The sequence below is a fragment of the Bacillus rossius genome, chromosome 2 (genome assembly GCF_032445375.1).
Source record: "Bacillus rossius redtenbacheri isolate Brsri chromosome 2, Brsri_v3, whole genome shotgun sequence".
NCBI classification, from domain to species: domain Eukaryota; kingdom Metazoa; phylum Arthropoda; class Insecta; order Phasmatodea; family Bacillidae; genus Bacillus; species Bacillus rossius.
Window position 1 is genome coordinate 101,651,270 of NC_086331.1, and position 14,123 is coordinate 101,665,392.

The following is a 14,123-nucleotide window of genomic DNA, read 5'->3' on the forward strand; positions in this document are numbered from 1 at the left end:
ATACTCTCGCCTGCACACAGCACTAATGTCAGCAGCCCCTGGGGCCGAGCAGGGTGACCAACCCACCTGGCGTCTAACTTCCCCGCTTTACCTCGCCTGCACTCAGCACTAATGTCAGCAGCCCCTGGGGCCGAGCAGGGTGACCAACCCACCTGGCGTCTAACTTCCCCGCCATACCTCGCCAGCACACAGGACTACAGTCAGCAGCCCCTGGGGCCGAGCAGGGTGACCAACCCACCTGGCGTCTAACTTCCCAGCGATACTCTCGCCTGCACACAGCACTAATGTCAGCAGCCCCTGGGGCCGAGCAGGGTGACCAACCCACCCGGCGTCTAACTTCCCCGCTTTACCTCGCCTGCACTCAGCATTAGTGTCAGCAGCCCCTGGGGCCGAGCAGGTTGAACAACCCACCTGGCGTCTAACTTCCCCAGCGTTACCCCCGCCTGCTCACAGCACTAATGTTAGCAGCCCCTGGGGCCGAGCAGGGTGACCAACCCACCTGGCATCTAACTTCCCCAGCGTTACCCTCGCCTGCACACAGCACTACAGTCAGCAGCCCCTGGGGCCGAGCAGGGTGACCAACCCACCTGGCGTCTAACTTCCACAGCGTTACCCTCGCCTGCACACAGCACTACAGTCAGCAGCCCCTGGGGCCGAGCAGGGTGACCAACCCACCTGGCATCTAACTTCCCAAGCGTTACCCTCGCCTGCACACAGCACTACAGTCAGCAGCCCCTGGGGTCGAGCAGAGTGACCAACCCACCTGGCGTCTAACTTCCCCAGCGTTACTCAGCCTGCACACAGCACTACAGTCAGCAGCCCCTGGGGCCGAGCAGGGTGACCAACACACCTGGCGTCTAACTTCCCCAGCGTTACCCTCGCCTGCTCACTGCACTAATGATAGCAGCCCCTGGGGCCGAGCATGGTGACCAACCCACCTGGCGTCTAACTTCACCAGCGATACTCTCGCCTGCACACAGCACTACAGTCAGCAGCCCCTGGGGCCGAGCAGGGTGACCAACCGACCTGGCATCTAACTTCCCCAGCGTAACACTCGCCTGCACACAGCACTAATGTCAGCAGCCCCTGGGGCCGAGCAGGGTGACCAACCCACCTGGCATCTAACTTTCCCGCTTTACCTCGCCTGCTCACAGCACTAATGTCAGCAGCCCCTGGGGCCGAGCAGTGTGACCAACCCACCTGGCGTCTAACTTCCCCGCTTTACCTCGCCTGCACTCACCACTAATGTCAGCAGCCCCTGGGGCCGAGCAGGGTGACCAACCCACCTGGCGTCTAACTTTCCCGCTTTACCTCGCCTGCACCCAGCACTAATGTCAGCAGCCCCTGGGGCCGAGCAGGGTAACCAACCCACCTGGCATCTTACTTCCCCGCTTTACCTCACCTGCTCACAGCACTAATGTCAGCATCCCCTGGGCCTGAGCAGGGTGACCAACCCACCTGGCGTCTAACTTCCCCGCTATACCTCGCCTGCACACAGCACTAATGTCAGCAGCCCCTGGGGCCGAGCAGGGTGACCAACCCACCTGGCGTCTAACTTTACCGCTTTACCTCGCCTGCTCACAGCACTAATGTCAGCAGCCCCTGGGGCCTTGCAGGGTTACCAACCCACCTGGCATCTAACTTCCCCGCTTTACCTCGCCTGCTCACAGCACTAATGTCAGAAGCCCCTGGGGCTGAGCAGTGTGACCAACCCACCTGGCGTCTAACTTCCCCGCTTTACCTCGCCTGCTCACAGCACTAATGTCAGCAGCCCCTGGGGCCGAGCAGGGTGACCAACATACCTGGGGTCTAACTTCCCCGCTTTACCTCGCCTGTTCACAGCACTAATGTCAGCAGCCCCTGGGGCCGAGCAGGGTGACCAACCCACCTGGCGTCTAACTTCCCCGCTTTACCTCGCCTGCTCACAGCACTAATGTCAGAAGCCCCTGGGGCCGAGCAGGGTGACCAACCCACCTGGCATCTAACTTCCCCGCTATACGTCGCCTGCACACAGCACTAATGTCAGCAGCCCCTGGGCCGAGCAGGGTGACCAACCCACCTGGCGTCTAACTTCCCCGCTTTACCTCGCCTGCTCACAGTACTAATGTCAGCAGCCCCTGGGGCCGAGCAGGGTGACCAACCCACCTGGCGTCTTTCTTCCCCCTCTTTACTTCGCCTGCTCACAGCACTAATGTCAGCAGCCCCTGGGGCCGAGCAGGGTGACCAACCCACCTGGCGTCAAATTCCCCAGCGCTACTCTCGCCTGCACACAGCACTACAGTCAGCAGCCCCTGGAGCCGAGCAGGGTGACCAACCCACCTGGCGTCTAACTTCCCCGCTTTACCTCGCCTGCACTCAGCACTAATGTCAGCAGCCCCTGGGGCCGAGCAGGGTGACTAACCCACCTGGCGTCTAACTTCCCCGCTATACCTCGCCTGCTCACAGCACTAATGTCAGCAGCCCCTGGGGCCGAGCAGGGTGACCAACCCACCTGGCGTCTAACTTCCCCGCTATACTTCGCCTGCACACAGCACTACAGTCAGCAGCCCCTGGAGCCGAGCAGGGTGACCAACCCACCTGGCGTCTAACTTCCCCGCTTTACCTCGCCTGCACTCAGCACTAATGTCAGCAGCCCCTGGGGCCGAGCAGGGTGACTAACCCACCTGGCGTCTAACTTCCACGCTATACCTCGCCTGCTCACAGCACTAATGTCAGCAGCCCCTGGGGCCGAGCAGGGTGACCAACCCACCTGGCGTCTTTCTTCCCCCTCTTTACCTCGCCTGCTCACAGTACTAATGTCAGCAGCCCCTGGGGCCGAGCAGGGTGACCAACCCACCTGGCATCTAACTTACCCGCTATACTTCGCCTGCACACAGCACTAATGTCAGCAGCCCCTGGGGCCGAGCAGGGTGACCAACCCACCTGGCGTCTAACTTCCCCGCTTTACCTCGCCTGCTCACAGCACTAATGTCAGCAGCCCCTGGGGCCGAGCAGGGTGACCAACCCACCTGGCGTCTAACTTCCCCAGCGCTACTCTCGCCTGCACACAGCACTACAGTCAGCAGCCCCTGGGGTCGAGCAGGGTTACCAACCCACCTGGCGTCTAACTTCCCCAGCGTTACCTCGTCTGCACCCAGCACTTATGTCAACAGTCCCTATGGCCATGCAGTGCGACCTACCACCTAAGAGCATACTTGCCCCCCACTTCCTTTGCCGTTACTGCCAATTACCTGTGCTTACAAGAAGGCGCCTGCTTCTCTGAGATAACAAACTCCGTAAAGAAAGAAACACTGGACTCTAGAAACCACGCAGTTATTTCTTTATATTAGATATCATCCTAAAACTTTTATTGAATTAATAAATAATCGTCTACCAATACAAAATACAATTTCAGCAGAAGTAAAACAAAAAATTTTTCTTAACCGATAAAATACTGAAAAATATTTTTTTGGGTTGTTGCAAAATGAAGAAAATAATGTTTCTGTTCACTGATCGTTAGAGAGAATGTTTTAAGAATATTAATAGTTGCACAAATATCTGTATGATTTTCTATGATACGGAGTTCTTGAACTTTTTCAAACAAAAATTATTTTTTAAAATATATTCTTTGCACATAGAGATTAAAAAAATGCATTTGTCTCTAAGTAAAGAAATTGATTTAAAAATTATATATTTTACACTCAAAGTTTTGTAACTTTCCTTTCCTGTTCAAAGATACACAATAGAAAAATTTTACGTGATTTAATGTCGTTATTGATATTATAGTAACGCAATAACTTAATTAATCTAAGAACCATATTACATAAGAACTTAATAAATTTTGTTTGGATTTGTTTACTAAATTGAAATCATGCTATTTGAAATGAAAACTAGTTCGCTAGCAGCTATTTTTAAAATAAATGTATTGATATTAACGATAGTTGTCACCAAAATATTTAAAATTTTCCATTTACTCGTAAAGTGAATATATTTAAAAAATATGCAAAATCTTTGGCGATATTTCACTTCACGGCCTGTTATTTCAATTCTAAAATATACCTACTTTTTTACATTCACGAATATTTTTTGGGTAATGTTACCCATAATCATTTATAAATATTTAAACTAAATAATACAATACACTTGCAAGGCTGTAAAAAGCAGTAAATGTGCACGTGAATTAATCTAGGCACACCTACTTCCTTATCAAAGCTGCAACAATAATTTTTTGCAATTAAAAAAAATTGCAAATATGCATATTCATCATAAACATGCATCTGAAGTTTTGAAGCCAAGAAGTAACAATCACATTATATATGCCATGCCAAATGTTTTGTAATACTAGGCTTCATAATTCGCGACATTAAAAGAAATCATTTAATCACATAGGTAGCCAAAGCCTTATAGTAACATGCATACAAGTACAATGATAGCAATATTTAAATAATTATTATACGAATTTTCATTCCTATAAACAGCATACAAAAGCAATGTTAGTTTAAGATAATTTCCAACGCCATTGTATGCCAGTGGCACAAGGAAAGAAAAACTGCGAAGCAAGAAGATATTCAGGCTTAGACATTTTACATACAAGAACATTAGCAGACACATATGAGTAATATTATTTGCAGCGTTTTACATTGTAAAAGCTGGCATGTAGCCTAGAACATAAATAGTTAGAACGGGTAGCGACAGTGAGCTAAATCAATCTAGTTGTATAATAAGACATAGAAAGACTCCAGCCTCCATTCAAACAACAGAAAACTTCAAACTTGATTAAAATGATAAAAATTTGAATATCATTTTACGACTGCAATACCTGAGAGGTTAGACGAAACCTATTTCCAAATTTTTTTTAAAATAATACTAATTTTGTAAATGCATTCTTTCACGATTACTGTTTTCTTGTTTAAAGATAGAATTATATTGCATTCAAGTATGCTTTCCATCGTGAAAACAATGTATGACTCAGTATAACCTTTTAGAACTTGGTAACTATTTGTTTATTAAAACTTCATGCCCGAGTTTAAATATGAGGTTTCGCCTTTTAAAATTTAAAAAAAAATACTTTGATGTGATAATAAGCTGCATTTAAATTCATTACAGACAGAAAGTAATAATAAGTTTATTGTACTTTCACAGCACGTTGTGAGTTATAAACGAGAGCTTTATTTTTTCAACCTCCGATGGGCTATAAAAAAGGACATATTTACATAACATAAAAAATGTACATATATTTTTTCTACATAATCGCCAAAACGATCGCGAAATTATTTCATGTTCTAAGATAAGTTTCTCGAAGCATTCTTTGAAGAAGTTAACCGCCGGTGAATAGAGATACAAGAGCCAGCACCTGGATCTCTCTCTGCCTCGCGACGCCGCTGTAACGCGGATTGCCTAATTACGCGGCGCACTGGCTTCCGCGTCAAGACATCGCAAGAGAGGCGAATAGTGAGGCAGAATGCACCGCGCAGTTATTCCATCCATCTCACAGCGGCGTCGTGAGGGAAACAGAGATCCAGGCGCTGGCCCTGTATCTATATTCACTGGCGGCTAACTTCTTCGAAGAAGGCATAGAGAAGCTTGTTTTACGATATGACAAATGCCTTGATCGTTTTGGCGAGTATGTAGAAAAATAGGTAAAACGCTTCTGAACTTTTGGTAGTAAAATTTTTATGTTGTGTAAATTTGTCTTTTTTATAGTCAATCGGAGGCTGAAAACAAAAGCCCTCGTATGTGTGTGTGTGTACATATACACATATATCAATATGAGTTGTAACTGTTACAAATTCTGAATTCAAAGGTGTAGTCAGTGTAGAGAGTAAGACCAAATCTACGAGGTCTTATAAAAGAAATTATGTTGGTTAATATGTGTAAAATAACTGTATGATATAGCCTTCCACTTATTTTTGTAAACAACGTTAAATTTACAAGCTAGTCAAGTTATTTAGCTGCACATAACCTAAGTGAATATATTATGTTTCAAATGTCTGTATTCAAATTCGTAATTCCCGTCTGCCTCCGTCTCCTGCACATTGAACACAACCACCTCAAGCAGGTGTAGCATCTTGGTGCCACTCACCAGATTAACATTTGGTTCTAACAAGTACTACTCCCGGTAACAACCTTTCCGTCACAGTGTGGTCACAGGAGTCATGAAATAAACAGCTCACGCAGACAGAGCCAGCAATGTGATTGGGTCGCGGTGGACTGACGTCACTAGACCGCACAGTCCCCGAGGACAGAGCTGCCCCTGTAGACGGTCTACCCGAGCACACACACGGTGCTCAGATCTACTCAAGATGCCACTCCTCAACAAATTCGAGTGGTGTTTGTTTACGGAAAACATATTTAATGAATGCGTTTAGGTTGCGATGGTAGCTCGGTTTCTGCATTTAGTTTCTAAAATGTATTTTCGGTGTGTGGAAATGGCTGAAAACGGGTTTCTCCAGGATAATGAAAATCCTTGTTCACATTCTTAAACACCATAGGTGTATGGATTATACATTTATATTCATTTCAACGACATGCAATATAAATGTCACCTCTTAATGTCTCGTAGTTGCTCAATGGACGACTAGGAGACTGCACGCTTATTCAGAGCCTTTCTCTTAGAGGCGATACCGAACTAGAAGCATCGGCGAGTTTCGCACTTCACTTATCATTCCACACACGTACAAACATAGACCCCTGGCTATAGCGGTTTTTCGGTCCCAATTGCTACGTTAGTTATTTCATATTTATGCCATTTTCTGAGTTTAGAAACGATTCCTTTATATTCATTACAACATCTCTTCTGTGTTTCGTATTTGTTATGAAATTTATATCCGTGGATATTATCAAAACGTTATTTGCAAGCTATAAAATTTTAGGCGTATTATCATAAACTTACGCGTTTTTTACCGTTGTTAGAACACACTAAGTAAATATTTGGTAAACATTTTTCATGAAACCAGAAATCCAAAAGACCTCTCGAGTTAAAATTACTCGTATAGCACCTAAAAAGGAATTATTAACAAAAAAAAATGTTCGACTAAGATTTTAGTTTTGGCAGCTTCGAGAGAACTGATTGGTGTCCTAATAAATTTCATTAGAAAACAAAAAGCACTGACCAAATTCTAACATTTTTATAATATGCATAGGGAGTTTAATACATTAAAAACATTAAAAACCGTTTTTGCTAGTTACTGCCAGGTATAAACAATAAAAACCAAAGCCCGAGCCCAATCGAAACCATAGTGACTTAGAACTGTACCACTATCGCTTAAATGACGCCACCGACACACTAGGTTTTAGAATATACCACGAATGTGTTAAGTAAAACGGTGAATAATCGAACATTTCGTCCCACATCCCACAAAAATGGAAAGATACCCGGAAGGAATAAATGTATGTCTTACAAAAGCTAATAATGCTACCCTTAGACAACACCATTTCACTTCGCAAATAATTACTTAGTTTCATATTATTTTACTACATAAAAACATCAAACTTGCGGCTTCTGAAGCTGGTAACAAAAAAAAACAATATGCACTAAGAATTTTATTTATTTTATATTAAAATATCACTTTTCTAGCCGGTGAACAAACTGGACACTTAAGTACCGTGAAAGAAGACAGAAGGCAGCAGTGCCGGATACCCGAGGCCTGCAAGCGAGTTGCTGGTCAGAGAGAGACATCCCTTCATGTTACTTTTTTTCCAGCAAGATGTGTGTTGAGAAGAAATATAAGTTTAAGAAAAATTATGTATCACTGTGTCACCAAATAAAATATACTTTTTTTAATTTTAAAGTAATATAAGATACTACGGAAGAAATTTTGTTAATAATTTTTTACGCACTGCTTTATTGGATGGGCTCATTGTTGAAATACGATTGAACTTACTTCAAGTATCATTCAAAAATCCACAACGTACAGTCACTAGATTCTGTAAACATCTGCATCTATTTAGTTTTTATTTTACTGTATTTTATTTAACTACCAAGGAATATTTGGCTGTCTTAACGACCATGGTTAAAGTAAAACTCTTATTATTTGGATATAATTTGTTTTATAATTATATGTGGTTAAAAATATTTTAACTCTCTAGAAAATCACTACTTTTTTAAACATAAAAAGTGAACTTATTATTTACTATGTAAAAATGTGTCTTCTAATTAAAAGTGAACTTGTTTTGGCAATTTCGTATATATCATTTCTGGTTTATGCGAAACCACAAAGTGTGTTGAGAGAACGTATTTAACTAATGACAGAAAACAAGGCACGCCCACGCATCCTGATCAACCAGACGACCCATGTAAAGGCAGATGTCTCTTTTGTTACCATACTTTAACCTTCAGTTTGAAATAAACTTTTCTGAAATAACTTATTATTCGTAGCGCTCGGGAAAAATTCGCAGATTCACCTCATAACACACCAAAATTAAAATACCTATACCATCTTGCTGCGGTTGCTATTGGCTAACAGTTTACTTGGAGGACTGTGGGCCAATGAGACACCCTCAATCAAAAAAGTGTCCAATAACAGACTACCCAGTGGAGACGTCTCACAAGTCAACAACCAGAGGACTACTAAGTCCATCCTGGAGGTCACTGGAACACCCAGTTTTCTAATCCCTGAATTTTCGCGAAAACTGGCGAGAAACAACATATAAACAGTCTAGCTGGTGAAAGATCTACGAGCAAGAAAAAGTATTAGTTTTTCGGACAGTGTGATCTCGTTCAAACCCGCGCTCCACAACTGCCTGACAAATACTTGCACTGCTTGCAGCAAGTAGATCACGGGGTCAGTGACACACAATGTGCTTATATGTTGCGCCGGAATTCCTCTTGCGATCGGACATTTAGATCCTGTGAACTGCAGGAAGCCGCAAATCTCTTGAAAAAATGATTCCTCAAATGTCGTACTTAGAGATCGGAAAAATTCACGGATTCATTTCGCGATACGCTTGAATCCAAACAAATGTGCCTTTATGTTGCTTCTGTGGTTGACTCACAGTTTAACTGAAGGACTTTGAGCCAATGAAAAATCTTCAACCGAAAAAGTATCCAATTGCAAGCATCCCAGTCGACAGGTCCCACGAGTTAATAGCCAATTAGCAGCTGGCCTAAGTAAGTAGGGGGTTGTGGAGTCTACCCCAGAGGTCATCGAAAGTGCGAATTTTTCCAGTCTCCAGTCATTCTGCACCCTACGAAGGTGAAGCTGGGCCCTGGTTTCCAGGAAAACGTGATCAATACGTCACTGTTAAACTCATTCGGACTCTTACTGGTGTCCATTCGCCAAAGCGCCCACATCAGCACCTAAGCAATGTTTTTTACTGCTTTTTGGCCTGTGTTGTTTGAAAGTACGATGATAAACTCATACTTAAACATACGTTTTAAAAAAAAAATCCCAATAAATCATCTATAAATCACGAGGAACATGCATAAATTATGAATTCCGTATCTCTGCAGTTATTTTCCTCCAGTTATTAATGATTTGGGTACAAAGTACCAGATTTGCATATATTTATTCTCCATAAATTAAATATTATTGAATAAAGTAATTTAATTAGTAAACTTTAGATTACTTTTACAACAATTACAGCTTTTATATATAAATACAGGGCAGTTCAGAATAATTCACCTAGGAATTCAAGTCCAATGAACTAATAATGTCTGCTCTGGTATCACGTGGGGAGCCTAGGAAATTCTTACATTGTCTTTAGGTTAAGATCTATTTCTTTTTTAGATAAATATTTAAAAATTAAATTAATATTCCTAAATAATTTAAAATAAAACTTTTGCTAGGGGATGAATTTAATGCAAATAACCAGTTTGCCATTTGATACTCTGACTTCAAGACATAAATTTTACAAAAGATACCCAAAGTATGAATTTTATAAAAATAAAAAAGTGCGTGTACTTGTGTAAGAGCGTTAAAAGCTCTTCTTCAATGGTATTACTAAAACTTAAGCTCAAATTATTTTTAACCACATACTATGACACGAGGTGTATTTTTATATTTATTTATGCTTAAAAAACTTCAATCAGGCTGTAACTTCCTACAAATAAATAAAAAACGTATTTAGCTTTGAGTTGATTCAACGTTTAAGATTTAACAGTAAAATTTTCTTCACAAAATTCTTTCAATAACATGACTTCAAAAAATTTAACTATTTGTTTCTTGATTATCTACAGTGGGAATAATTATGCGCTATCTCTTGCTTTTGATGTTAACTATATGATTATCTTAATTTTAATGCCAGCATCCTAATGAATATTTGAAGTTACCAATATGTCTTGTTGTTTCTATAAAAGATAACAAAAACTATTATATAATAGTTTGACTATTACAGAGTTTTTACTACCTATAAACTGTGTATGTCTTGTGATGTTCACGTAAGCAATATATACGAGAGAATCAAGCCGATCTAACACATTTTCCAGATTTATGCCCCTAAACAAGTATAACTTCCTTTCGCATGTAATGGCGTTCGCACATGCACGCGCGAAAAGACGAAAGCTACCTTTTTACTTCTAACAACGCCCCTTAATAAGTATGACTTCAAAAAGATTATATTTGTAATATAATCCACCTCAAAGAGAGTTTTACATGGTTGAGATAAAATCTGTCATAGCTTATTTAGTTAATGTGTCTAGTTCTAAATAAATACTTCAGCCACATGGTGCGGCTAGAATTTCTAGTTTGAGCGACATGTTATTTAAAAAAAGGGTAAAAATAGCATTTGCTTTGTTTGATCTATAGGGCGTATTTGACTTAGTATCCATAGTATCAGAACAAAATATAGTGGTTTTTTGAAGTGCCATTTTCAACTAACCAACTATCTTATGCGAAAACGTTACAGAAAGCAACAAACATCATTAACTTAAAGGAAAGCGTTAACGCACTAGCGATAGCTTTAGAAAATTGCAACACGCAAGCATGTACGTGTGGAAAATTAAGCTTACTCACTCCCAAAAATTACGGGAATACGATCTACATGACAAGTGCAGACAGAAACATGCAAGCAGGAGATAAAACGAGTGCTTCGCTTGCTAGCAGCTCCATAAGCTATTATATCTGCTACAAGAGCAAGACAAGCTATGCACTACACTTGCGTCTCTTCGGCGAAGCTATCACATGCGGCAGTTCACTTCAGTGGAAGCAAGAGATTTTGAGCGCTTCTCGCGCAAGGTAATTAAATATGATAAGGAGAACAACATTCATGATTCTTGCATAAGACAACGAAATATGATACGGACAACACACACGCTTATTGTGCAAGGCAATCACATGAGATGAGGAAAATATTTGCGCTTTTTGCGCAAGGCAACCACATACGATTAGTAAAAAATCCATGCGTCTCGCGCAAGGCAACCACATATGATGAGGAAAATATTTACGCTTATCGCGCAAGGAAACCACATATAATGAGGACAACATTCATGCCACTCGTGCAAGGCAACCACATATGATGAAAATATTTACGCTTATCACGCAAGGCAACTACATATGATGAGGAGAACAACATCCACTCTTCTCGTGCAAGGCAACCACATATGTTGAGGACAATATTAACGCGTAACATGCAAGGCATTCACGTGATTAGAATGTCATTATTTATGCTTCTCACGCAAGGCAACCTCGCGTTATATGGAAGACCACATTCATGCTTCTCGTGGAAGGCAGCCACATATGATAAGGAAAACATCCACGCTTTTCACGCAATGCAACCGCATATGGTGAAGACAATATTTACGCTTATCGCGCAAGGCAAGCACATATGATGAGGAAGACAACATCCATGGTTCTCGCACAAGGCAAACTACATATGATGAGAAGGATATAATAAACGATTCTTTACTATGGCAAACACAACTCATGAAGAGAACAAAATGCACGCTTCTCTTGCAAGGCAACCACATGTGATGAGTATAATATTCACGCTTCTCGCGCAAGGCAAATACAAATGATGAGGAGGAAAATATTCACGCTTTTTTGTGCAAGGCAACCAAACATTGTAAGAAAGACAACAAACACGCCTCTCACACAAGGAAATAATATATGATGAGGAGAACATCATTCTCGATTTTTGTGCAAGGTAACCGTATGACGAGGAGGACAACATTTACACTTCTCGTGCAATGCCACTACACATGGTGAGAACAACATTTATGTTTCTCGTGCAAGGCAACCACATGTGATGAGGAGGACAACATTCACGGATCCTAACATGTTGGGTTTGCTCTTGTAAAAAAGCACTTTTGAAGGACATTTTGACGGCGGCAATCAAAATGTGCGCACACATGCAGCTACACAGATCATTCTTTTAATTCTATGTCATTTTTGTCTAACGAGGCAGCATGTGTTTTATGCGTGAGTCGTTAGCACGAGAGAGCCAACTATAACTGCAGGTGCATAGCTCTGAGAAGAAACATTGTGTTCGACACGCACCTTCCCTGTGTGAAAGCAGAATTGCGTGTGCGCACACAGAGCTAAAAGAAGATAATATATAGAATTTCACCTGTCAAACTCTTCTTCTTCCGTTGTTTCTTAGCTTCTGGATAGGGAGTCATGCAAAAGGAAACCCATTAGTATTACAAACACAAAACCCAACAATATCACACATAATACATGTTTTACATGTAAAGCACATCCACTTTAATATTACAGTGCACTTATTTTTCAAGATAACTTACCATCATTTATTGGATATGTATAACATGTTAATTGTCAAAGTAACAACTTAAGAATACATGAGTATAAGAGGAAATGTTTTGCGTTACAAAAAACGTATGTGAAGTGAGGGTTCATGCAAAATGTACGAAAATGCAGAACATTAAGACAATATGTAAATGAGGAAACCGATTTTTCGCTGATAATATCGCTGTATAATACCAGGTTCTACATAGCAATCCAAATGCTTGAGTGAAAATCCTCTCCGGTATAGTAACAGGATGCATAAAAGTATTTATAAATGATAGTACACGTCTACTAAAAGTCGGAGTGCGAGAAAAATATAAACTTGCGTTATAACTTAAGAATATTTTTGGTCTGGTGAGCCAAACTAATGGTAAATAAATGTTTAATGAAAAATCGGTTTCTTTAAGAAAAAAATATTGGAAGGTATAACAACCAAAATCAACGGGTTGAAGGAATTTTAAATATTTAAGAAAGCTACATATTGTTTCAAATATAGAGGAAATACTGAGCATAGCCGAATGGAAAGATATTTTACCTAACTCGAGGGCATACCGAAAAATGATTGTATTATTTTCACCTCTTGATTGTTTAGAATTATAAAGGAAAAATTCTGAATATTCATTTATAGCTCCCCTAAAATATAAAATACTTTCAACTTTCATGTTGATATGAAGGTACTCATTTTTAAACCAACTATTTGGATGCCATTTTACAGATAACTCAACTTGCAGATAAAGGTTCAAAAATAACGTAGTGTAACTCATTAGCGTTTTCAAAATCAAATAAGTGCATGCAAGTAAACGCCTGGAAGATTAAAAAAAATTTTCTTTTTTATTAATTTTTGAATAATTTCTGCTTTATGTATCTTGCTAATGTGAAAGCGATGGAAATAGGTCAATGGTACATTTTCACGAACACAAAGAATATATCATAAAATCTTTTAAGCCAAGAAAATCCCATTTTCGGGAATATCTTCTAGAGAATGAAAACATTATCAGGCGACTAGATAAATAATTAATATAATTTATCTTCGTTATAAATTTAAAATTTGAAAGCTTGTTAAATATTTTACTTTGAAATCTTAAATGAAAACAGTTTTGTACACGATTTTATTACTTATTATAATAGTTAAACTTTAAAAAACCTTATTTCCTAAAAATTGTTTTATTTGGTTAAAATCCTATAACTTAAAAATTTACACAAGAACAATATATATGTATTTGTGTTTGTTTATTTAAATATAGATGATTCTTCGTATTTGCTAGAATTTTTTTTCTTATTAAGTTCAACCACAACATCAAATATATTTTGGGGTGTCACATTTCAATTATGTTCTAAGATTAAGAGCATTAGTATTTTAAGCACAGCGGGCGTTCGTCTCCAGTGTGAACCTGCAATAAAAAGTTGACAGTTGTCATTTCTTAGGAACCTGGGTAAAAGCCACTGAAAAGCAGTCGACGC

At 40.6% G+C, this 14,123-nt stretch overlaps 1 protein-coding gene across 12 annotated transcripts in view; it reads right to left on the reverse strand.

The window, feature by feature from the left end:
• LOC134529524 (plasma membrane calcium-transporting ATPase 2) overlaps nucleotides 1-14,123 on the reverse strand; it is a 349,005-nt gene that overhangs the window by 55,308 nt on the left and 279,574 nt on the right. For 7 of the 12 annotated variants that reach the window (XM_063363711.1, XM_063363707.1, XM_063363702.1 and 4 more), the window contains one exon: nucleotides 12,484-12,519. The exons of the other annotated variants lie outside the window; for them this stretch is intronic. In XM_063363711.1, the coding sequence (XP_063219781.1) occupies nucleotides 12,484-12,519 (36 nt within the window). The remainder of the gene's footprint in view (nucleotides 1-12,483; nucleotides 12,520-14,123) is intronic. 12 annotated transcript variants of the gene reach the window in all.